General features: G+C 41.0%; 1 protein-coding gene across 1 annotated transcript in view; it reads right to left on the bottom strand.

Moving 5' to 3' along the window:
* The window catches only part of LOC137331445 (chloride channel protein 2-like), a 412,704-nt gene that overhangs the window by 46,684 nt on the left and 341,129 nt on the right, over positions 1-24,891 (bottom strand). The window contains exons 18-19 of the mRNA XM_067995242.1: positions 20,731-20,842; positions 2,343-2,413 (exon numbers count right to left, since the gene is read on the bottom strand). Coding sequence (XP_067851343.1) covers positions 2,343-2,413; positions 20,731-20,842 — 183 coding nt within the window. The remainder of the gene's footprint in view (positions 1-2,342; positions 2,414-20,730; positions 20,843-24,891) is intronic.

The following is a 24,891-nucleotide window of genomic DNA, read 5'->3' on the forward strand; positions in this document are numbered from 1 at the left end:
GCAGTCACTCTCACCTCACCTCTGGAATTCAGCTCTTTTGTCCATGTTTGGACCAAGACTGTAATGAGGTCTGGAGCCGAGTGGTCCTGGCGGAACCCAAACTGTGCATCGGTGAGCAGGTTATTGGTGAGTAAGTGCCGCTTGATAGCACTATTGACGACACCTTCCATCACTTTGCTGATGGATTGAGAGTAGACTGATGGGGCGGTAATTGGCCGGATTGGATTTGTCCTGCTTTTTGTGGACAGGACACACCTGGGCAATTTTCCACATTGTCGGGTAAATGCCAGTGTTGTAGTTGTACTGGAACAGTTTGGCTAGAGGTGTGGCCAGTTCTGGAGCACAAGTCTTCAGCACTACAGCCGGGATGTTGTCGGGGCCCACAGCCTTTGTTGTATCCAGTGCATTCAGCCATTTCTTTGTATCACTTGGAGTAAATTGAATTGGATGAAGACTGACTTCTGTGAAGGTGGAGATCTCGGGAGGAGGCCAAGATAGATCATCCATTCCGCACTTCTGGCTGAAGATGGGTGGAAACGTATCAGCCTTGTCTTTTGCACTCACGTGCTGGACTCTGCCATCATTGAGAATGGGGATGGTAACGGAGCTCCTCCTCTCGTTAGTTGTTTAATTGTCCACCACCATTCATGACTGGATGTGGCAGGACTGCAGAGCTTTGGTTGTGAAATCGCTTAGCTCTGTCTATAACATGTTGCTTCCGCTGTTCGGCATGCATGCAGTCCTGTGTTCTAGCTTCACCAGGTGCTGCTCCTGGCATGCTCTTCTACACTCCTCATTGAACCAGGTTTGATCCCCTGGCTTGTTGGTAATGGTAGAGTGAGGAATATGCCAGGCCATGAGGTTACAGATTGTGCTGGAATACAATTCTGCTGCTGCTGATGGCCCACAGCACATTATGGATACCCAGTTTTGAGCTGCTAGATCTGTTCTGAATCTATCCCATTTAACACGGTGGTAGTGCCACACAACACATTGCATGGTGTCCTCAGTGTGAAGATGGGACTTCATCTCCACAAGGACTGTGCGATGGTCACTCCTACCAATACTATCATGGACAGATGCATCTGCGACAGGTAGATTGGTGAAGACGAGGTCAAGTAGGTTTTTCCCTCGTATTGGTTCGCTCACCACCTGCTGCAGGCCCAGTCTGGCAGCTATGTCCTTCAGGACTCGGCCTGCTCCAGTAGTCCTGTCAATTTCATCACTTCATTTGTGGAAAAAAAATTAGGGCTCGATTCATGAAGTATGACTCCAAAATAGAATTACTGGGATAGAAATGGGTACGTGTTGTGTCGGCTTTTCGGGACATGACTAATTTCTACCGCATCCTTTTTTATACTGAGGAGCTACCTCTGGTTTTGCAAAACTGATCTTAACAAGAATGGAAGAAACAAAACCCATCTGGATGACTTCTTTCCATCTCCTTTAGAACAATGCATATGATTAATTTTCAGTGTGATAAGGACAGCGCTGTTCATCATTCCCAAAAACTTCAGAAAATATTATCCAGTACTATTCAGCTATCCGGCTTATCACTTAGCCCTTAATACCAGTAAGACTGTTAATCAACTCCACACCCATTAGAGAACAGTGAATCAAAAGATACAGCAGGTTTCCTGATATGTTAGCATCTTTTAAATGGAAGTTATTGTGTAACTACAAACTTATTAATTGATTTAGAAAAGGTTGGATATGTCATAATGTAAAGAAGTCCAATGTTGCAATGTTATATTCATCGAATTTGCACAATTCCATTCAAAATTCTCGTCTACCAAAGAGAAGCCAACTAATAGCTGAATATGGTTATCTTAATTACTAGTTGATAGCTATTATGTTCAGAGATGAACTGGAGAAGGTAGAATAACATTTTTCTGTAGCTTTGTTCAGTATCAATCATGCATACTTCATTTTCTGCTGCTAACAAACTTAGTGTTGGATGAGATATGTTGATGTTAACCTATAACCTACAATTAGCAAACATTTATTATATTCCAGCATATATTCAAATTATCGACAAGGTAAAGGGTTTCATCATAAAATGGCAAAGTGACAGCAAAAATCCACTACATGGATCATCAATATCATAGGACGAAAAGCACTTGCAAATTTGTAGCAAAGCTTGCATCAGGAGATGAGGCACAAGGCTTTGCTCACTTTATGCTGGAAATCATTTTCATTGCTAGTGGGAAAAACACAGCCTTCTCAAACAAGATTGACAGATGATATTTTCCAGAATCCCTCAGATTTATATGTGCTTTGAATGGTACAGCAAAATTGGTAAGATTGAATATATAGCTACAGATAATGACGGAGACACGTACCTCCCCTGGTTCATCCATTGGGTTCACACAGAACAGGCTTTTTAGTGCAATTCCTGTTTGATCCAGGGGGCCTGAAGAAAAGAAATTCACGTTGATTAAAATTCCACTGTGAAAACCTTAATTAACTCATTCTTTAAAATTGCAGTTGTCAAGATCAGGGCAGGAAACCAGTGGGTAAGTCATTCACTCCATTTTAATTGCTATCACCTTCCCCCCCCTCCACCCCACCTATTTCCACCAGGTGGGGGCATGGTTAAAACTCCCTCCTGCATGCTTAACAGTGATCAAAGCAGAAATCATTTCACACTGACACTAAATTTGCAGCATACGTATTTCCTTTGTGCAGCAGCAAACATTGTTGTCCATACGCCCTAGTCATTATTGTATTAAAAGGTTATATTGAAACAAAAACAGAAATCTAATTTAGTCGTCAATGACCTCTGCACAGACGACATTACTGAATACAACATTCACTGCTGCAGATAGTTTTAGTTTAAAATCAAGTTCTAAGTCAATGAACTGGACACTGAGCAGAATTAAAACTAAGGTTGTGTGTTTTTCAAACAATCTTTGAATCTGGGGAACCCATGATGACTGATGGCGACTGGAGGCAAGTTAAGCAGCAGAGTTGTTGGCAATGAAATGATTAAAAGTGTGGATCAGTATTCTGAGCAGCACCTACCCAAACCCAGATTCGATAACCACATGCAGACATTTAATTTTCCTTTTCAATGTGCATCTTTAGCTTGCAAAGCAAAGTCCTGGATGTTAAAATAATCAAAAATCAAACCTTTTTCACAATAAACTTTTTGAAAAGACTGTGAAAAATTCCAGATTTTCACACCAAGAGCCATTTTAGCCCTTTCCAAAATAATGTAGGTCTAAGGGTCACCCTTAAGTTCCCATTAACTACTGAAATGTATTAATGTAGAGTTTACTGGAGTTGTCTACTTCCCGACCAGTGAGTCTAACATGTGGGGAGAACTTAAGGCCAAACGATATTGTAATGATATAGTATGAACATTTATGGACATTCTTTTATTTCAGTAAGATCTTGTTTTGTTCAGGCCAAGAGGATGGTTTTGAGCAAAGCTACAAGGACAATCTGAAATAGTCTGACTGTTCTTAAAGTAGATAAGTCACCCGGTCCAGATGGAATGCCTCCTGGGTTGCTGAGGGACGCAAGGTTGGAAATTGCTGAGGTGCTGGCCATAATCTTCCAATCCTCCTTAGATAGGGGGTGGTGCCAAAGGACTGGAGAAATGCAAATGTTACACCCTTGTTCAAAAAAGGGTGTAAGGATAAACCCAGCAACTTTCGGCCAGTCAGTTTAACCCCGGTGGTGGGGAAACTTTTAGAAACGATAATCCGGGATAAAATTAAAGTCATTTGGACAAGTGTGGATTAATAAAGGAAAGCTAGCACGGATATGTTGAAGGCAAATCGTGTTTAACTAGCTTGAGTGAGTTTTTTTGATGAGGTAACAGAGAGGGTTGATGAGGGCAATATGATTGATGTGTACATGGACTTTCAAAAGGCATTTGATAAAGTGCCACATAATAGGCTTGTCAGCAAAATTGAAGACCATGGAATAAAATGAACAGTGGCAGCATGGATACGACATCGGCTAAGTGACAGGAAACAGAGAGTAGTGGTGAATGGTTGTTTTTTGGACTGGAGGAAGGTATATAGTGGTGTTCCCCAGGGGTCGGTACTGTGACCAACCCTTTTTTTGATATATATTAATAACTTGGACTTGGGTGTACAAGGCACAATTTCAAAATTTGCAGATGACACAAAACTTAGAAGTCAGCAGTGAGGAAGATAGTAATAGGCTTCAAGAGGACATAGACAGGCCGGTGGAATGGGTGAACACATAGCAGATGAAATTTAACTCAGAGAAGTGCGAAGTGATACATTTTGGCAGGAAGAACGAGGAGAGACAATATAAACTAAATGGTACACTTCTAAAGGGGGTACAGGATCAGAGAGACCTGGGGGTATATGTGCACAAATCTTTGAAGGTGGCAGGACAGGTTGAGAAAGCGATTAAAAAAGCATATGGGATTCTGGGCTTTATAAATAGAGGCATAGAGTTGAATCTTTATAAAACACTGGTTCGGCTACAACTGGAGTATTGTGTCCAATTCTGGGCGCTGCACTTTAGGAAGGACATGATGGCTTTACAGAGAGTGTAGAAAAGATTTACTAGAATGGTTCCAGGGATGAGGGACTTCAGTTACGTGGATAGACTGGAGAAGCTGGGGTTGTTCTTCTTAGAGCAGAGAAGGTTAAGAGGAGATTTGATAGAAGTGTTCAAAATCATGAAGGGTTTAGATAAAGTAATTAAAGAGTAACTGTCCCCATTGGCAGAAGGGTCGAGAACCAGAGGACACAGATTTAAGGTGATTTGCAACATGAGAAAAAACTTATTTACACAGCGCATATTTATGATATGGAATGCGCTGCCTGAAAGGGTGGTGGAAGCAGGTTCAAGTGTGGCTTTCAAAAAGGTTTTGGATAAATACTTAGAATCAAAGAATCATAGAAAGTTACGGCACAGAAGGAGGCCATTCAGCCCATCGTGTCCATGCCGGACAAAAAAGAGCTATCCAGCTTAATCTCACTTTCCAGCACTTGGTCCATAGCCCTGTAGGTTACAGCACTTCAAGTGCACATCCAAGTACTTTTTAAATGAGTTGAGGGTTTCTGCCTCTACCATCCTTTCAGGCAGTGAGTTCCAGAACCCCACCACCCTCTGGTTAAAAAAATTTCACCTCAGCTCCCCTCTAATTACTTTAAATCTATGCCTCCTGATCACTGACCCCTCTGCTAAGGGAATTAGGTCCTCCCTATCCACTCTATCTAGGCCCCTCATAATTTTAAATCTCCCCATAGCCTCCTTTGATCCAAAGAAAACAACCCCAGCCTATCCAATCATTTCTCATAGCTAAAATTCTCCAGCCCTGGCAACATCCTCGTAAATCTCCTCTGTACCCTCTCCAGTGCAATCACATCTTTCCTGTAATTTGGTGACCAGAACTGTACGCAGTACTCAAGTCGTGGCCTAACTAGTGTTTTATACAGTTCTAGCATAACCTCCCTGCTCTTATATTCTATGCCTCGGCTAATAAAGTATCCCATATGCCTTCTTAACCACCTTATCTACCTGTCCTGTTATCTGCCCACCTGACCAGTCCATTGATATCTTCTTGCAGTCCACAGCATTCCTCCTCACTATCAACCTCACGGCCAATTTTTGTATCATCTGCAAACTTCTTGATCATGCCCTCTAAATTCAAGTCCAAATCATTAATATATACCACATTACTGAGCCCTGCAGAACCCCATTGGAACAGCCTTCCAGTCACAAAAATACCAGTCAACCATTACACTTTGCTTCCTGCTGCTGAGCCAATTTTGGATCCAACTTGCCACTTTCCCTTGGATCCCATGGGCTTTTACTTTTTGACCAGTCTTCCATGTGGGACCTTGTCAAAAATCCATGCAGACTACATCAAACACGTAACCTTTATCGAACCTCCTTGTTACCTCCTCAAAAAATTCAATCAAGTTAGTGAGACATGACCTTCCCTTAACAAATCCATGCTGACTGTCCTTGATTAACCTGTGCCTTTCTAAATGATGATTTATGCTGTCCCTCAGAATCAATTCCAATAATTTGCCCACCACCAAGGTTAGACTGACTGGCCTATAATTACTCGGTTTATCCCTTTCTCCCTTCTTAAACAACGTTAGCAGTCCTCCAATCGTCCGATACCACGCCTGTAGCCAGGGATGATTGGAAAATGATGGTCAGAGCCTCCGCTATTTCCTCCCTTGCTTCTTTTAACAGCCTGGGATACATTTCATCCGGGCCTGGCGATTTATCTACTTTGAATGATGCTAAACCCCTTAATACTTCCTCTCTCACGATGTTTATCCCATCCAATATTTCACACTCCTCCTCCTTAACTACAATCAACTACAAAGTCCCCCTCTATTTTGTGAAGTCAGACGCAAAGTATTCATTAAGAACCATACCCACATCTTCCACCTCCACACATAGGTTACCTTTTTGGTTTCTAATAGGCCCTACTCTTTCCTTAGTTATTCTCTTGCTCTTTATGTATTTATAAAACACCTTTGGGTTTTCCTTGATTTTACTTGTCAGTATTTTTTCATGCCCTCTCTTTGCTTTCCCAATTTCCTTTTTAATTTCACCCCTGCACTTTCTATACTCCTCTAGGCTTTCTGCAGTATTGAGCTCTCGGTATCTGACATAAGTTTTCCTTTTTTGCCGTATCTTACCCTGTATGTTCCTCGTCATCTAGGGGGCTCTAGATTTGGCAGTCCCACCCTTTTTAATTGTGGGAACATGTTTGTTCTGAACCCTCACTACCTCTCCCTTGAATGCCTCCCACTGTTCTGACACTAATTTACCTTCAAGTAGCTGTTTCCAGTCCACTTTTGCGAAATCACTTCTCAGCTTAGTAAAATTGGCTTTTCCCCAATTGAGAGCTTTTACTCCTGTTCTATTTTTGTCCTTTTCCACAACTATGCTAAATTTAACTGAATTATGATCATTACCACCAAAATGCTCTCCCACTGATACTCCTTCCACCTGCCCAGCATCATTTCCTAAAACTAAATCCAGAACTGCCCCTCTCTTGTTGAGCTTGCTAAAAAAGTTCTCTTGAATGCAACTGAAGAATTCTGCACCCTCTATACCTTTTACATGGATTGTATTCCAGTTAATATTAGGATAGTTGAAATCCCCTACTATTACTGCCCTATTGTTTTTGCACTTCTCAGAAATTTGCCTACATATTTGCTCTTCAATCTCCCTCTGACTGTTTTGGGGGTCTGTAGTACACTCCCAGCAGTGCGATTGCTCCTTTTTTGTTCTTTAGCTGAACCCATATGGCCTCATTTGATGATCCTTCTCACATATCATCCCTCCTCACAGATGCAATTCTTTCTTTAACTAATATTGCCACTCCCCCCTTCTTTTTTATCCCCCTCTCTATCTCGTCTGAAAACTCTGTAACTAGGAACGTTGAGCTGCAAATCTTGCCCCTCTTCAAGCCATGTTTATGTAATAGCTAAGATAATCGTACTTCCACATGTCAATCTGTGCCCTTAGCTCATCTGCCTTATTCACTAGACTCCTTGCATTGACGTATATACCATTAGGCACGGCCAACTCTTTTGTTGTCTATTTTCTAACCTTTGTTTCCTCTGTCTTCCAAACTCACTTACTAACTTTTTGTCTTCCATTTCCAGCTCTGCTTCTCTCCCTTCTGAATCTACGCTCAGGTTCCCATCCCCCTGCCAAGCTAGTTTCAACCTTCCCCAATAGCACTAGCAAACCTCCCTGCGAGGATATTGGTCATGGCCCTGTGGAGGTGCACCCCGTTTGGCTTGTACAGGTCCCACCTCACCCAGAACTGGTCCCAATTGCCCAGGAATCTAAAAGCCCACCCTCCTGCACCATCTCTCCAGCCACGCATTCATCTGCTCTATCCTCCTATTTCTATACTCACTAGCGTGTGGCACTGGGAGTAATCCGGAGATTACTTCCTTTGAGGTCCTGCTTATTAATTTCTTTCCTAAAAATCTGCCTGCAGGACCTCATCCCTCTTTCTACCTATGTTGTTGGTACCGAAATGGACCATGACCTCTGGCTGTTCACCCTCCCCCTTCAGGATGTTCTGCAGCCGCTCAGTGACATCCTTAACCCTGAAACCAGGGAGGCAACATACCAACCTGGAATCACGTATGCGGCCGCAGAAACACCTGTCTGCTCCCTAACTATTGAATCCCCTATCACTCTTGCTTTCCTGACCTTCATCCTCCCCCCACTGTACAGCTGAGCCACTCATGGTGCTGTGGACTCGGCTCTGGCTGCACTCCCAAGAGGAACCTTCTCCCTCACCAGTATTCAGAACTGAATACTGATTAGAGAGCGAGATGCACTCAGGGGATTCCTGAGCTACCTGCCTGGTCCTCCTTGTCTGTCTGGCAGTCACCCATTCCTTCTCTTAAGCTGCCGGGTGACCACCTCCTCAAACGTGCTATCCACGTAGTTCTCAGGGAAAAAATCTGCAGGGCTACGGGGAAAGAGCAGGAGAATGGGGCTAACTGGATTGCTCTTACAAAGAGCCGGCTTGGGCTCGATTGGCCGAATGGCTTTCTTCTGTGCTGTAACCATTCTATGATTTTATACCCATGGAAGGAGGCCATCACCAATGAATGAAAGGTAGTCTTGTCCAAACTAAAAATGTAGATTAGTTAAAATCTTTTAAATAACAATTGTTCAATTTGGATCTATAAAACAATACATGCCCTGCAGTGCCTACTAGTCACAGAAGGCTTCAGATGAACCACCGGACACTGTGTTGTAGTCAATGGCCATTCAGGCATATACTAAAGGTTGGAACACGGGTTAGGACTTGGGGAGACCCTCCCTGGTGATCTTGAAACTGTGGAGTCTTCTCAACTGCTTGCCCTGTGCATTAGGTGACCAATAATAAACAATTGGGTGAAGAAGTGCAATCAAAAGCTGAGGAACAGCACTTTCAGATAATGGAATATGGGCTGCAACCTCTAGCACTGCATAAATGTGGAAAATGGCTTTGTCCGATTGCAGAATGGACATGCAGCCAGGACGTCCATAAGAAGGCCCAAATACATGTTTTATGCCTCTGTGCTAAGCAGCACACTCTGTCCCAGGTCCCCCATTGGTGCAGCAAAGGATTTGTGAATACAAAGTCTTCCACTGGGGACGTCCGTCCATATAAGTTGATAACATATTCCGTCAGGAAGTATCCCAACAGAAGACAAAGGTGAGGAAATAGAGAGTGTGCAGCAGTTATGAGTACAAGAGATCCTTCCATGCAAAGTGGAATGGTACATAAGGAATTTCTGAGGGGCAGCTCAAGTTGGGGTGGACATGATCAAGCAGGGACTTCGGGGCCTTGCGCCCATGAGCTGCACCATCTGAATGGAGTGGGATCAAACAGAAGCACTTTACACCCTTGAACCATCTTAGTGCACTTAACAGAGTCAAGGTCAAGTGCAGATTTTATTTCACAGATGGCATTTGCAGCATGACGGATTTAGTGTCAAGACTAACATCTCCAACAATATCCAGCTTGTTCTTCATTCTATTGAACATTGCACCAAGGGCTCATCTCTCTCTCTTACCTACATGTTCGTAAAGGCCTACAAACTTGGTTTGGAGACGGTCCCAGCTGCTAAAGACCAAGCTCCAAACTTTCAGCAGTTCCTGATAGGTGACAAGCAAGTTGGAGAGAGAGAGAGAGCTCTTTTAAGTTGAAGTAGAAGAGCTATCCATTGTAATTCAGAATGTGCAACTAACAAAGGAAAAACTTCACCAGCAGTCACACTTCAAAGGATTCTCAATGTATAGATATGCAGGGAGTCAAGGTGGAAAGTCACTAACAGGATGCGCAGGCACACTAGTGACTAACCACCTTCCCTGAGGAGGAGATCAGAACTCCCACAGAGATCAGGAGAAATCAAACAGTTTTTGTCAGGATGTTTATTGCAAGGGGCTTGGAGTACAAGAGTAAGGAAGTCTTACTACAATTGTGCAGGGCTTTGGTGAGACCACACCTGGAGTACTGTGTACAGTTTTGGTCTCCTTATCTAAGGAAGGATATACTTGCCTTGGAGGCGGTGCAACGAAGTTTCACTAGATTAATTCCTGGATGAGAGGGTTGTCCTATGAAGAGAGATTGAGTAGACTGGGCCTATACTCTCTGGCGTTTAGAAGAATGAGAGGTGGTCTCATTGGAACATATAAGATTCTGAGGGGGCTTGACAGGGTAGATGCTGAGAGGTTGTTTCCCCTGGCTGGAGAGTCTAGAACTTGACGGCACAGTCATAGGATAAGGGGTCGGCCACTTAAGACTGAGATGAGAAGGAATTTCCTCACTCAGAGGGTTGTGAATCTTTGGAATTCTCTACCCCAGAGGGCTGTGGATGCTGAGTCGTTGAGTATATTCAAGGCTGAGATAGACAGATTTTTGGAATCTAGGGGAAATCAAGGGATATGGGGGTCAGGCAGGAAAGTGGAGTTGAGGTTGAAGATCAGCCATGATCTTATTGAATGGCAGAGCAGGCTCGAGGGACCGTATGGCCTACTCCTGTTCCTATTTCACATGGACTGCAGCGGTTCAAGAAGGCGGCTCACCACCACCTTCTCGAGGGCAATTAGGGATGGGCAATAAATGCCGACCTCGCCAGCGACGCCCACATCCCATGAACGAATAAAAAAAAATTTCTTATGTTCTTATATTGGTGACAAATTCAAGAGGAGCAATCAAATTGACTAACTGGTATCAGAAAATGCTCCTGAACACCTGGATAGATATTGACCCATAGGAAAGCACTCAGAACAATCCTATCTAGCATCTGAGCCATGTGGAGACTTTCAACTCCAGTTTGGTCCAATTTGCTGGCCTGGCGTCCTCAGTGGGACTTCGATAAACTCCAAGGTATAATAGATGGGTGGTTCTCTAGCTGAACAAGGAGATTTTTTGATAAGGAGTGCTCCTGCCACTGGCCTACTAAAAGTCAAGAACACTTAACCCAATTGATCCTTGTGGAGGATGTGGTAGATACACCCATTGGCACTCGTGCATTCTCCGCAGGTCAACCGGAACGGTCACCATGAGAAGCAAGTTACCGGTGTGAGCTGAAAGAATGGCCTCCATGCCCAACCCACAGGTGAAAGCAGTGGAAGAAAGGTTCCAGGCAGATGAAATACAATTGACTGTATATGAGACATCCCTGACACACTCTACTCTGAAAGCAGAGGAAGGCCATCAAATGTCCATTCATTTTAAACATTTTGTGCTTGCATACAAAGTGAGATCTGGATGACAAAATTTGTCCTGAACCAGAAAGCCCACAGAATTCCAAACAGACATTTGTGAACACCATGTCCCTGATTTTAAAAGGTGGTGGTGGGGGGGACCCTGTTGGACTGATCAGGGTGGATCATGTGGACCAGCACTGAATGAAACTGGTGGACAGATTTTTGCAAACATTTTATAGTCTGTGCTGAAGAGGGCGATCGAGCACCAGTTTTTTGAAGTTTTGCAGGTCTCCTTCTTGGGCTGTAGACCAATGACAGTCCTGTGTCATCTCTACAGTTGTCAGTGCTTCCCTCAAAATCTGCATGTAGTCATTTCCCAGGACTTAACAGAATGCCCTGTAGAACTCCGCGATCAACTGTTGAAGGCTCAGAGCATTGATCTGTTGGTGTTAAGTGTACAGCTCCCTTAGGGCTAGCGGTCCCTCAAACCACCTGATGCTCTCCGCATTGACCTTCAATAGGTTCTTTTATAAAACTCTGCAGGCACCCTCACTGGTTGGATCGGGAGAGAAAAATACCTTTTAAAAAGCATGAGCACTGTTGTTAATTAATTCCAAATCAGAGGAAAGGAATGTGTCTTCAGAGAGCAATCCAGTGCGTTACTTGCAGGTCTCACACCTCTTTTCCAGCAAGAAGGGCAAGCTGTGTTCCCGGTCATGAAGAACTCAAAGTTGAGACCTAATGAACATGCCTTTGGACCCAACAAGTCACAGGTCCTTCAGCATATGCTTCTCTTTGTATGTTCATTGCAGGGCCAGATGTCCAAAAGTAATGGTCAAATGAGACTCCAGATCTCAAATCATCTGATTTTGGAGATCTCCTTCGTGTGCTCGCGATAGAAAATACTGCTTTTCCCACATTCTAACATAGACCCAAGGAGGGGAAGTCCCCTGCAATCCTCTTCAAGTTGTTCCAAAAAGACTAAATTAATCCTAGAAGCTTCTGTCTTCATTGTTAAAACACCAATGCATGGACCCCACCCGAATTTGAAGCATAGCAAACTTCCCTCACAAACGGTGGTGATCCATGTACAGCACCAGGCACATCCCAGAAAATAGGGTGCAGGAAACAAATAGTTAAAAAATGCAAATGCAGTCAATTTTGGACTGATTGCTCTGACTAGCCTCAGACCTCATACATAAGTGAAGGAGGAGGACTTAGGTCCCTCAACCTTTCCACTGATGCTGCGTGCCCCTGTGGCCCTGAACTTCAAGGCAGCAGTTGAAATTTCTGCTGAGGATCACACATGGTACTGGGATGGATGAATGCCTAGTCAAAGAAGCATCCTCGTTCTGTGCCATTGCACGGGGTATATGCGTACAAGTGAAACAGCATGACCCATGATGAAAGGGAAGATGGAGGATTGGACCTGGCACTATCTCCTTGATGTGCAATAAGTCTGGCCACAGCGAACACAAGCAGCTACATGTTATTGCGGTGCTTCTTTTAAAAGCAGAAAATAAAAGTCTTAAATTGCAAATCAGTCCACTTCCTTTACCCTCCTCTTCTTTCTCTCTCTTTACTGCTTTAACAGTGCAAATGTAAAACTGAGTTCATCGCTCTATTTTCTTCTTCTTCCTTGAAGATGTTATTGTACAAAAAAAAGTTTCCACTTCTTTTCCACAATAGTAACAATAGTCCATCCCGTCCTTGCTTGCCTGTTCCTACAGGCTTTTAAGTTTAGGCATTTATAGGCAGTCATTTAACAATCAGTATTGGACAATGTATTAATTCCAGAATTAGGCTGGAGAAGTCATGTGCAATGGAGTTTTGTAAGCTAGCAAGAGCTGCTGAATATAGAGTTGTTTTAAATCTTAATAGTCTCCTTTATCATCCATTCTTAGCTTTTAATGAATTCGCGACATAAGAACTATAGAAAGAAAAACAGAAAATGCTGGAAATATTCAGAAAGTCAGGCCGCATCTGTGGAGAAAGAAACAGAATTAACGTTTCAGGTCAGTGACCTATTGATAGGTCATCGGTGGAGAATTGATATAGGCTTGGTCAACAGCAGCAGGCAAGCATAAGTAAAAGGCAGTCTTGGGAATCAAACTCCCAGCCATCTGATTCTCCTTCAGCTAACTCTATATAGTTTGTTACCAGGGCACACCCTAACAAATTGGAGCTAAACATAATACATTTCAATTTGGGTTTGTCACAACATTCTGTATTTGTTACTTGGACTGAATGAGTAAATTATGTGATGCTTCCATCATTTTACCACCTACGAGCTTTTGGTATGTTTTCAGCAAAGATGATCAAATACATGAGAAAAGAATGATCAAATTGGTAAGCAAAATGCACAATAACTGTTGTAAGTGGAACTACACACAATACAATACTATTATGTGTAATTGGTTATGATAGAGAATATAGTTGCATAGACTAAAATTGCCTTTATTGGTCAAACACAAAGTAAATGCGCCAGCTAGCCATGGTCAACATGTAGAGACCTACATGAAAGAGAAATTATAACTCCAAAATCATCCTCACTATAGATGCTGTGTAAAGTTTTGCTAACACTTCCATTTGATATCATTATTGCAGTTCAGTATCACAGTGATGTACTGCGTAAATATTACATATAATAATAATCAGGCTTGCAGGTTTGAAAAGAGAAATAAAAGATGTGGAGATGCCGGTGATGGACTGGGGTTGACAATTGTAAACAATTTTACAACACCAAGTTATAGTCCAGCAATTTTATTTTAAATTTTAAATTCACAAGCTTTCGGAGATTTTCTCCTTCCTGAGGAAGGAGAAAATCTCCGAAAGCTTGTGAATTTAAAATTTAAAATAAAATTGCTGGACTATAACTTGGTGTTGTAAAATTGTTTACAAGAAATAAAAGAGACATTGGTGAGACCTACACTTCATTATAGGCGCTGAGAGGAGTGGAAGTTGATTAATGCGGCAACAACTTATAGCAAAGAGACAAAACCCTGGGGTTTACTGACCAGCAATAATCTGATTTCAGCAATAGTGAAGACACTTGAATGTTTTGAGGGACATTAAATGGGATCGCTGAAAACACATGATCAGTGAAATCCAGTACAGATTTAAAGCTGGAAAATCATCATATCTTACAAGACTACGAGATGATTTTGAACATAGATGATTTTGAACATAAATGATAAAATTAGCAGGTAATGTGCTCCATTACATATGATTTTCTGACTGTGCCAGGTATTGGACCAGTGAAGCAATAAATTGGGGGTTGAAATTTCATGCCCACGATGCTTCACACAAGTTTTTAATTTTGGCTAATTTGTTTTCACAGGAAATAAAAACTGGAGATTGGGTCACCCCATGCCTTCTCTCTTGCATCTTCTAATGGCTAGAAAATGGTAGGTGATGGCTGGAGGGTGGGTTGGTTATATAGGGCAGGGAAACAAAAAGGGGAATATACGTTCTGCTTGGCGAAATGCAGCCACAATTGCTTCGCATACTTGTGTTATGTTGCTCTGTGAGCTATTTTTAAGCAGGTGTTAACCTGAAATAGTATGAGGGAGGTACGCATTCACTAACTGGAAAACATATCCTAAAATTAAAAGAGAGAAAAATGATTTCTAATTGACATTTATTAATGTGCCTTAGTTCAAAGGGGATGGCAGAATACATGATCTAGATGTTATGAGGGACCAAAAGCACAACGTTAAAGCTTATTGTTGATACAAAATGGCGTGGGATGTCAAAATGCATGGCACTTAGAGATAATTCAAAGGGATCTGGAGAGCCTCAGCTGTTGAGCTAATGCTGTTTAATGCAGATAAATGAAAGTGGTGCATGTAGATACAAATCAAATTAACTGTGATTACAAGATGCATGGCAGAACTTTGATGGAGGTTATTCAAGAGAAATAATTTCAGTGGTTGCAGATCTGTATTTGGAAAAGCAGTCTCATGGTCTCATGTACTATCAAATGAGCAGATCAGAGTAGCACTAGCAAAAGCATAGGATCAGACTGCCTAACTGGCTTCTTTGATAGCTAATTGTGCAAAGCCTTAAAGACGTGAGAAAATAACTTACAAAATATGGTGCGAGGATTCTCTTTGTGGTGTGAGATAAAGTAATCAGCAAAACAGACATTAACTGCATTATTGGAAGCTATGAGCACAGGCTCGAGGATTGGGTATTAACTATGTATAATAAACATTGCTGAATAACACTTACAATGTATTCAATTTTACTGTGCTTCCAAATGGACATATATGCATTAAGAAAGGAACAAAGACAAATGATGCGGGAAGATTTCCCCTGCGCTGTGTAGTGCCGTCATAACCGCAATTATAAGGAACATATTGACAATTTCATTATGCACAGCACACAAAGGAAATCTTCCTATCAGGACTTAAATCAGTGTCCTTGTCATGCTTCAGGATTATTTTGACCATTGATCTACAGAAAGAATTTGGAAAAAGGTTATGTTTAGGTGTTGAATTTTAAAATAAAAACTGGATTTGCGTAAGTTTAAAAAGGAAGGTTACAGGCTGCTGAATGTATAATAAAGTTAGACATTGATATCATTTCCTAGGATGATAAGAATTAATAGGAGCAACTAACAAAATGCTCAAACTGCTTAAGAGGCGACTGACACCATTGACACAGGAAGTATCTATGGCAGTCCTGAATATACAACAGTCCTACCAAACCTACTGAGGGATACAAGGTTATTCTATTCAGCAAAATGAAGAGTGAAATAAGGAAGGATTCAGGTTTCCAAAAAAAGGGAAGAGATAAAATTGAAAGTAATTAATTCTTTGAACTGAATCTGGATTGTAGGAGAAGAGGATTAGCTTTAAGAAGGTATTGATAGAGCAAAGAGTTTAGGGGCTTCTTCTTGTACAGGGTTATGAAATACTAGTTAAATATTTTTTTATACAGAGCAGAGAATGTTAGGTCCGTAAATTGTTTAAAAGGGGAACTGGACAGGTTTTCCAATTTAGAAGTCTAGTGCAAGTTAGTAATAGTTTGCAATTGGATTTTAGCAAATGAGAGGAGAGGTCTGCCTGCAGCATTAATCTATTATTTGGAATGCAGCATAAGATTGATCTGCATAAGAAAGTATATTCAGCTTTTTCTCACTCATCCAAGCAGAAAGAACCTAACCCCATCACAGCACCCAACTGTTTAACTGGTTCCAGGGCTTTTGCCTCGAGCACCCTTCCCAGAAGTTCACTCTAAGTATTAAGAACTTCCTGACATTAGTCTTAAATTTACTTATCCCCAGTTTGAACCTGTGCCCCTTGACCTATTGTAATGGTTTAACTAGCCACAGTTTTCTAGATTTACCTTTCCTATATTGTTTACTATCTTATATACTTCCGAGGTCCCCTCTTCGCACTTGCTTTCAAAACTGAAAATCTCAAGTTGTTTTTTTTATAACTCAACTCTCTCCTGATAGCAATCATCCTCCTTGACACTCTACATTGCCTTCTGTTGTTCCACAGAACCATATGCCCTTATGCTCTCCTACAATAGATTGGAGAGTGTAGGTGTTAAAATCCTGGTATAATTAGAACCTGGCTCATACTTCATTCTAATGGAAAGAAGTTTGCATAACACTCGTTCTTTCACATTAAAATATTCCAGGGAGGTTAACAGTAGGCTGTAAACCTTGCTCTTGTATACAAAAAGAATGTATATATTAACAGACTAAACACCACAACAACAAATAAAGGAAAACTGGGATTTGAATTTTTTTTTCATTTGAGATGAGTTAACATTTATCGGATCTGCATGGAGCTGAATTTCACTGTATTACCTTTTAAACTACTTGACATTTAAATTACAAGTCTAAACCTATTACAGATTCATCTGACAGTTACCAAATATATTACTGCTGTCTGTACAGCTGCAATGTTGTGATTTGATTGAATTACAAATCATCTGAAAACTTATTAAATTTTGTTTGAAAGGTTGAGCAGAATAAAAGCTACATTTACATTAGACATTAGAAGGCAGAAAATCAACAGATAAAAGCCAAGTTGATTTTAGATGCTTCAGAAATTCCAGGTTTGACATTATGGCAAAGCATAGTGTAACTGGAAAATTAGAATGAACAGCATTTAATTTGAACAACAACTATGTTATCTGACTTGTTTTCTACAATATTTTAAATTATATTGCAATTGTGAATAAAAGTGACATCTAAAAGAAAATCTGATTTTGTAAAGAATTAATATGGCTTGAAATATCCAACAGCTCTCAGTCAATCATGTGCTCCCTGCTGTAGGCAGCCCCCTTCAATCTTACAACATTAAGTTTTGATCTCCCCATATTAGAAAGAACACTGTGATTCTGGAGAAGGTAATAGAAGGGCAGCAAAGATGATCCCCTGGCTTGAGATCATTGAGCTATGAAGGTAGAAAATCTGGCTGTGAATGAGTCGATGATGTGGAAGGAAAGGTTGTGAGCAAGCATGCCGGCAGCACATGGTGGAGTGGGTGAATTTCATAAAGTGGTTAGAGGTATGTTGAATATCATGGAGCTAATGCTGATCATTAGTGAATCTGAAACAGGAAGGGTGAAATTTTAGCCAGAATCCATGTGGAATGAGTCGGAGCTGGAGTCTGGTGCGGAGAAAAAAGATGTGGCTGTGTGATCCTTCTTTCCATCTCTCATCGTAAGGGCCTGCATCAGTGCTGCTTCCTGCTCTTGCCTGATCGCGAGAATTTCATTAATTATGCATCACATTTCCACCCATCCCACACCTTTAAGTGATCTTCCCTTCCTGGACTTCTTTCTCTCTCTACCTCTGGGATGGACTTTCAATTGATATCTATTGCAAGCTCACCAACTCCCACAACTACCTGGATTATATTTCTTCCTACACCGCTTCCTGTAAGGACTCCATTCTCTTCTGTCAGTTTTGCCATCTGCTCTGATGTTGTCACTTTCCACACCAGAGCATCTGATATATCCTCCCTTTTCCTCAGCTAACGATTCCCCTCCACCTTGGTAGACAGGGCCCTCAACCCCATCTGTTCCATTTCCTGTTCTTCTGCTCTCACATTTTAGAACCACCACCCCCCCTGCACAGAACTGCGGTCAGGTCCCCCTCGACCTCACATTTCCAACATACCATTCACCTTCCTAACTGCTTGCTGCACCTGAATGCTCGCTTTCAGCGACTGGTGTACAAGGACATCCAGGTCTCGTTGCACCTCCCCTTTTCCCAATCTATCACCATTCAGATAATAATCTGCCTTTCTGTTTTTACAACCAAAGTGGATAACCTCACATTTATCCACATTATACTGCATCTGCCATGTTCTTGCCCACTCACCTAACTTGTCTAAATCACATTGGAGCCTCTTTGCATCCTCCTCACAGCTCACATTCCACCCCAGCTTTGTGTCGTCTGCAAACTTGGAAATATTACATTTAGTTCCCTCAACCAAATCATTGATATATATTGTGCATAGCTGGGGCCTAAGCACTGATCCCTGCGGTACCCTACTAGTCACTGCCTGCCACCCGGAAAAAGACCCGTTTATTCCTACTCTCTGTTTCCTGTCTGTCAACCAATTCTCAATCCATGCCAGTATATTCCCCCCAATCCCATGTGCTTTAATTTTGCACACTAACCTCTTGTGTGGGACCTTATCAAAAGCCTTCTGAAAATCCAAGTACACCACATCCACTGGTTCTCCCCTATCTATTCTACTAGTTACATCCTCAAAAAACTCCAGTAGATTTGTTAAGCATAATGCCTTGGTTACCAGTATCGTCCAATGTGGTGGCTTCAGTCACCATGGTGTCTTTTGGATAGAGGGGTGTCAGGTCGTTTATGGGGCAGTACACACCTCTTCAGGACATTTACAGTTATTAGACCAATGTTATGGATTGCTTTTCAGTTTCAATAATTTCAACTCTTAACTAGCTGTGGATATTGACTGTTGTGGAAATATTCTTGATTAGCAGCAATTATCTGGCTATATATTTTTAAAGGAAAGTTTGGAGTGACAAGTAATGCAGGAACATTGCACTGCACCTTGAAGTGATGGGATGTGGTTTGGCAACTATGATCCCCAACCTACTCAGTTGCCAATCTCAGTTGTATTGTTGTGAGGAATCATCATGAAGCTGCAATATGCTTCTCAGAGAGAGGTGGGAGAACTGAAATGATTTATCCCCTGGCTACTCTTTCATACTCCCTAATGGGTGGGTCAGATCAGTATTGGTTTTCTGCCCATATGGTCTCTCAGTCCCAGCTGGTGCATGACATGTGTAGAAAAATAGAGGAATTCTTATTGTCATATTTACAAACAAAGATAAAATAAATAATGTAAAGTGATCTATAAAGAACATTTATCAATATCAATCAGGTAGTGTGAGTTTTTGCTCAGACTGATTCTGATGTACGATTCTTAAGATTTTCTTAGGCAATATCTAAGACACATATACTAACTAAAAATATTTATAACCAATAATTCATGAAGTATCAAAGTCTCAAATATGAAATAGCACTGAATGTTTATGCTTAACTTCGGTATATTAATATATTTGTACTCATTTTATTCATAAAATTTCCATTTAGGGTAGCTATCAAGAAAGTACTGAAATGAAGAGTTTGTGTATTATTGTTTTGCTACCCAATTTTATTATTGATTAGCATTTCACTTTCCTATGGATTATTGACATTCTTTTTAACTAAGACTGGTGATGATCAAGACCTCAGGATTTTATAAGCAGATTGAATGACAAATTAAGTTATTAAGTTATTCTGGACGATCTCCTGTGGCATTGCACACACAGTCAAGAACAAGTATAGTCTTCAGGTGAAGCAGGTTTGGAGGGTGAGGACCAAGGCATGCAGATATGATTCAGTCCCCATTTTAAAGTCATACATTCTGACCATATTTTTGTATTTCCTTTATAAATTACTACTACCACATTTATAATAGAAACTGCCTATGCATGCTGTAGTTACACCCTGTTGCAGTGCCTCCCCTAGGGTTAGGATATAATTACATCCCGACACATTTTACGTTAGCAGTTTCCATTAAAATTGTGGACACAAGAGTTCATAATGGAAACAGTTCACCAGGAAATGTGTGCAGACATAATTTATTTGATATATATATATATATATATATATATATATATATATAGATATGCTGTACATATTTCCAGCAGTGGCTTTCAAGATGGTCAGAAACAGGTTAATTTTAACCAAGGTTAATCTCAAAGAAAATAAGTCTTTTAAACATGCATGAGATTATTGAACTGAACGTCAAATTTCTGAACGTGACCTAGTTAACTGATGTACATCAGCGTGATGAATACTTTTGCACAATTTCCCACAAAGCACAGAAATCAGTACCCTGTGTTACTGTAGGTATGTGTAGTCTTAAAGAGTAAGCATTTGAGAAAAATCCAAAGCTGTAACAGCCAATGAACTGTTTCCAAGGAAACAAAATGGTCTCTAAGAGCTTTATCATTTCTACTATTTGCCCATCTCCAGTTTATGCTTACCTGTTCCTGATGTAATATCATGAGAACTGCTTGGCACTCGTTTTAATGCTGGTTTCAGTGGCTTCTGTGACCCACTTCGAGTTGGAGAAAATGATGGCTGCTCAGTGCCAACCTTGGGAGAAACAAAAATTAGGTTTTCAGAAAAGCACGTGTTAACGCAGCACTCTTAAAACCATCGATTCTCTAAGTCCAATCTTGTGACCTAATGTAATCACATGCCTGAAAACCCATTTTATGAGTCTTCATCTTGCATATCTAATGCAATTCAACCTTAGAGGAGGTTTCCTTCCTTTTAAAAACTGATTTGTTCCTGGGCAGTGTTGAGTTGACCTTGGACCGACTTGACAACACTAGGTAGCAGAAAGAGCTGCAATATTGATTTAAAATATTGTACATTTGATAATCACACTCACCAAGCTGAGATGTCAGTGCAAAAATAATGAAAGCAGCACCAATTACCATTGAGCTAGATTCAAACTGTTATAACACATTGCAACAACATAGCAAGTGAGAAAGACCTATTGTTCCAACATTTTCTAATGTCACTTTATGGACAAGGTCAACAGAAATCCATAATTCATAATAAGTGTTTTACAGCAGAAAAGACTTCTACAGCTATTTCAAGTAAGCTAATTATCTTTAGTCATAATATAAAGTTTGAAAATATCCAAGCTTCAATTCAGAAATATGAAAACTTAAATTGTTAATGCCTTCGACAATCTTTCAATATTGTTTATTCTCTACATACTTGGCCTATCATCTAGCCAAGGGGAATTCACAGAGTCATGCAATCTTTCTCTCTAACAAATTGAGCACAAGCCTTACTCATAACTAGTCCTCACTTCTTTTCAAAGCAGATAGCTATAGTGCAGTCTATGCAGACATAGCAGAAGAATCAACTTAAGTTTAAATAATGATGATCAAGCACCCTAAATTAGAGTCAGAAACAGTGGGAAAGGGGTTGGGAGCAAATTATGTGGAAAATAAACTAAATTTAAAGAATGAGAAAGATCACACTTAGGATAGACACACTCACCGTCCTTATTTATTTTTCTCTACAGTATTACGCAATAACGTCAAAAAACAGGGATAGGCTAACTATAATTCAACGTAAAGGCTTTCCTTAAAAGTTAATGCACCAAGAAAGCTAGTCTCCTTTGAAAGATATTGCAGGGGACGGTTTAAACTAATTTGGCAGGGGGATGGGCACCAGGATGAAACATTAGCGAAGAGAAACAAGGTGTACAGAGGATTGGGAGAGACAAATAGCATTAGAGTAAAGAATAGTTCAGAAATAGGAGGGATCAGATAGGGGGCATATGCGAGGCAGTCGAAGATGAGTTTGGAGTGCATGTGTGTAAATGCTCGTAGCGTGGTAAATAAGGTTGGTGAGTTTAGGCATAAGTTGTCACATGGGACTATGATATAGTGGCAATACCCGAGACCTGGTTCAAAGGAGGGGAGGATTGGGAACTTAATACTCCTGGCTACAAGGTATTCAGGATTGATAGGGAAGGGAAGAAAGGAGAGGGTGGCAGTATTGATCAAAAACTATTATGGCACTGGAAAGGGATGATGTAGTTGAGGGGTCAAAGACAGAATCTATTTGGTTAGAATTAAGGAACAATAGAGGTATTATTACACTATTGGGTGTATACTATAGGCCACCAAATAGTGGCAAGGGGATAGAGGAGCAAATTAGCAGGCAAATTACAAAAAGATGCAAGAACTATAGAGTAGTGATAATGGGGGATTTCAATTATCCCAACATAGACGGGGATAATAACAGTGTAAAGGGCAAAGAGGGGGAGGAATTCCTGAAATGTGTAGAAAAGCGTTTTCTTGATCAGTGTGTTTCTGCCCAAAGAGGAAGGAAGCAGTGCTGGATCTAGTTCTGGGAAATGAAGTGGGGCAAGTGAAGTATGTTTCAGTGGGGAGCATTTGGGGAACAGTGATCATAACATCATCAGGTTTGGAATAGTTAAGGAAAAAGACGGGGAACAATTAAGTATAAAAATACTCAAATATAGCAGGACTAATTTCAGTGAGTTAAAAAGGGATCTTGCCCTGGTGGATTGGAATCAGAAATTGGTAGGCAAAACAGTAATTGAACAATGGGAGGCCTTCAAGGAGGAGATGGTTCAGGTACAGAGTAGACACATTCCCATGAGGGGGAAAGGAAAGGCATCCAAAGCAAGAGCTCCCAGGATGACTAAAGATATAGAGATTAAAATGAGACAGACAAAGAAGGCTTATGACAAATGTAAGGTTCATAATATAGTAGAGAACCAAGCTAAATACAGAAAGTACAGAGGTGATCTAAAAAAAGAAAATAAGAGGGGCCAAAGAGAGAGTATGAGAATAGGTTTGGGTTCCCTTTTATGTTAGCCGCTGAAGTCTTTTATAAACATATAAATAGTAAAAGGGTAGTCAAAGGAAGGGTGGGGCTGATTAGGGACAAAAAAGAGATCTTGTGGAGGCAGAGGGAATGGCGGAGGTAATAAATGAATACTTCGCATTGGTCTTCACTAGCGAAGAGGATGCTGCCAATGTAGCAGTAAAGGAAGAGGATCGGATAAAAATAGATAAAGAGGAGGTACTTAAATGATTGGCAGTACTCAAAATAAGAAAAATCATGTGGTTCAGATGGGATGCATCCTAAGTTACTGAGGGAAGTAAGGGTAGAAATTGCAGAGGCTCTGGCCACAATCGTCCAATCCTCCCTAGATATGGGAGTGGTGCCAGAGACTACAAATATTAACCCCCCGTTCAAAAAAGGGGAGAAGGATAAACTTGGCAATTACAGACCAGTCAGCCGAACGTCGGTGGTGGGAAAATTTAGAGACAATAATCCGGGACAAAATTAATTGGCACTTGGAAAAGTATGAGCTAATAAATGAAAGTCAGCATGAATTTGTTAAATGAAAATCGTATTTGACTAACTTGATTGAGTTCTTTGAGAAGTAATGGAGAGGGTCGATGAGGGTAGTGTGGTTGATGTTGTGTATATGGACTTTCAAAAGGCATTTGATAAAGTACCACATAATAGACTTGTAAGCAAAATTAAAGCCCATGGGATCAAAGGGACAGTGGCAGCATGGATACAAAATTGGTTAAGGACAGAAAGCAGAGAGTGGTGCTGAATGGTTGATTTTCAGACTGTGGTGTATACAGTGGTGTTCTCCAAGGGTTGGAATTAGGACCACTGCTCTTTTTGATATATATTAATGATCTGGACTTGGGTATAGAGGGTATAATTTCAAATTCTGCTGATGTCACGGAACTCAGAAATGTGGTAAACAACATGGAGGATAGTAATAGACTTCAGGAGGACATATACATACTGGTGAAATGGGCAGACACATGGCAGATGAAATTTTACGTAGAGATGTGTGAAGTGATACATTTTGGTAGAAAGAACAAGGCGAGGCAATATGAACTAAATGGTACAATTTTAAGGGGGGGGTGCAGGAACATAGAGAACCGGGGGTGTATGTACACAAATCTTTGAAGGTGACAGGACAAGTTGAGAAGGCTGTTAAAAAAGCATATGGGATCCTTGGCTTTATTAATAGAGGCATAGAGCACAAAAACAAGGAATTATGCTAAAACTTTGTAAAACACTGGCTAGGCCTCAGCTGGAGTATTGTGTTCAATTTTTTAGAAAGGGATGTCAAGGCCTTAGAGAGGGTGCAGAAAAGGTTTACTAGATTGTTACCAGGGACGAGGGACTTCAGTTATATGGAGAGACTGGAGTAGCTAGTGTTGTTCTCCTTAGAGCAGAGAAGGTTAAGAGGAGATTTGATAGAGGTTTTCAAAACCATGAACGGTTTTGATAGAGTAAATAAGAAGAAACTGTTTCCAGTGGCAGAAGGGTTGGTAACCGGAAGATACAGATTTAAGGTGATTGGCAAAAGAACCAAAGGTGACATGAGGAAACATTTTTTTATGCAGTGAGTTATGATGATGTGGAATGCACTGCCTGAAATGGTGATGGAAACAGATTTGATAATAACTTTCCAAAGGGAATTGGATAAATACTTGAAGGTAAAAAATTTACCGGGCTATGGGGAAAGAGCAGGGGAGTGGGACGAACTGGATAGCTCTACCAAAGAGCCAGCACAAGCACAATAGGCCGAATGGCACGATGGGTTGAATAGC

Source organism: Heptranchias perlo, chromosome 13, assembly GCF_035084215.1.
Source record: "Heptranchias perlo isolate sHepPer1 chromosome 13, sHepPer1.hap1, whole genome shotgun sequence".
Taxonomy (NCBI): Eukaryota; Metazoa; Chordata; class Chondrichthyes; order Hexanchiformes; family Hexanchidae; genus Heptranchias; species Heptranchias perlo.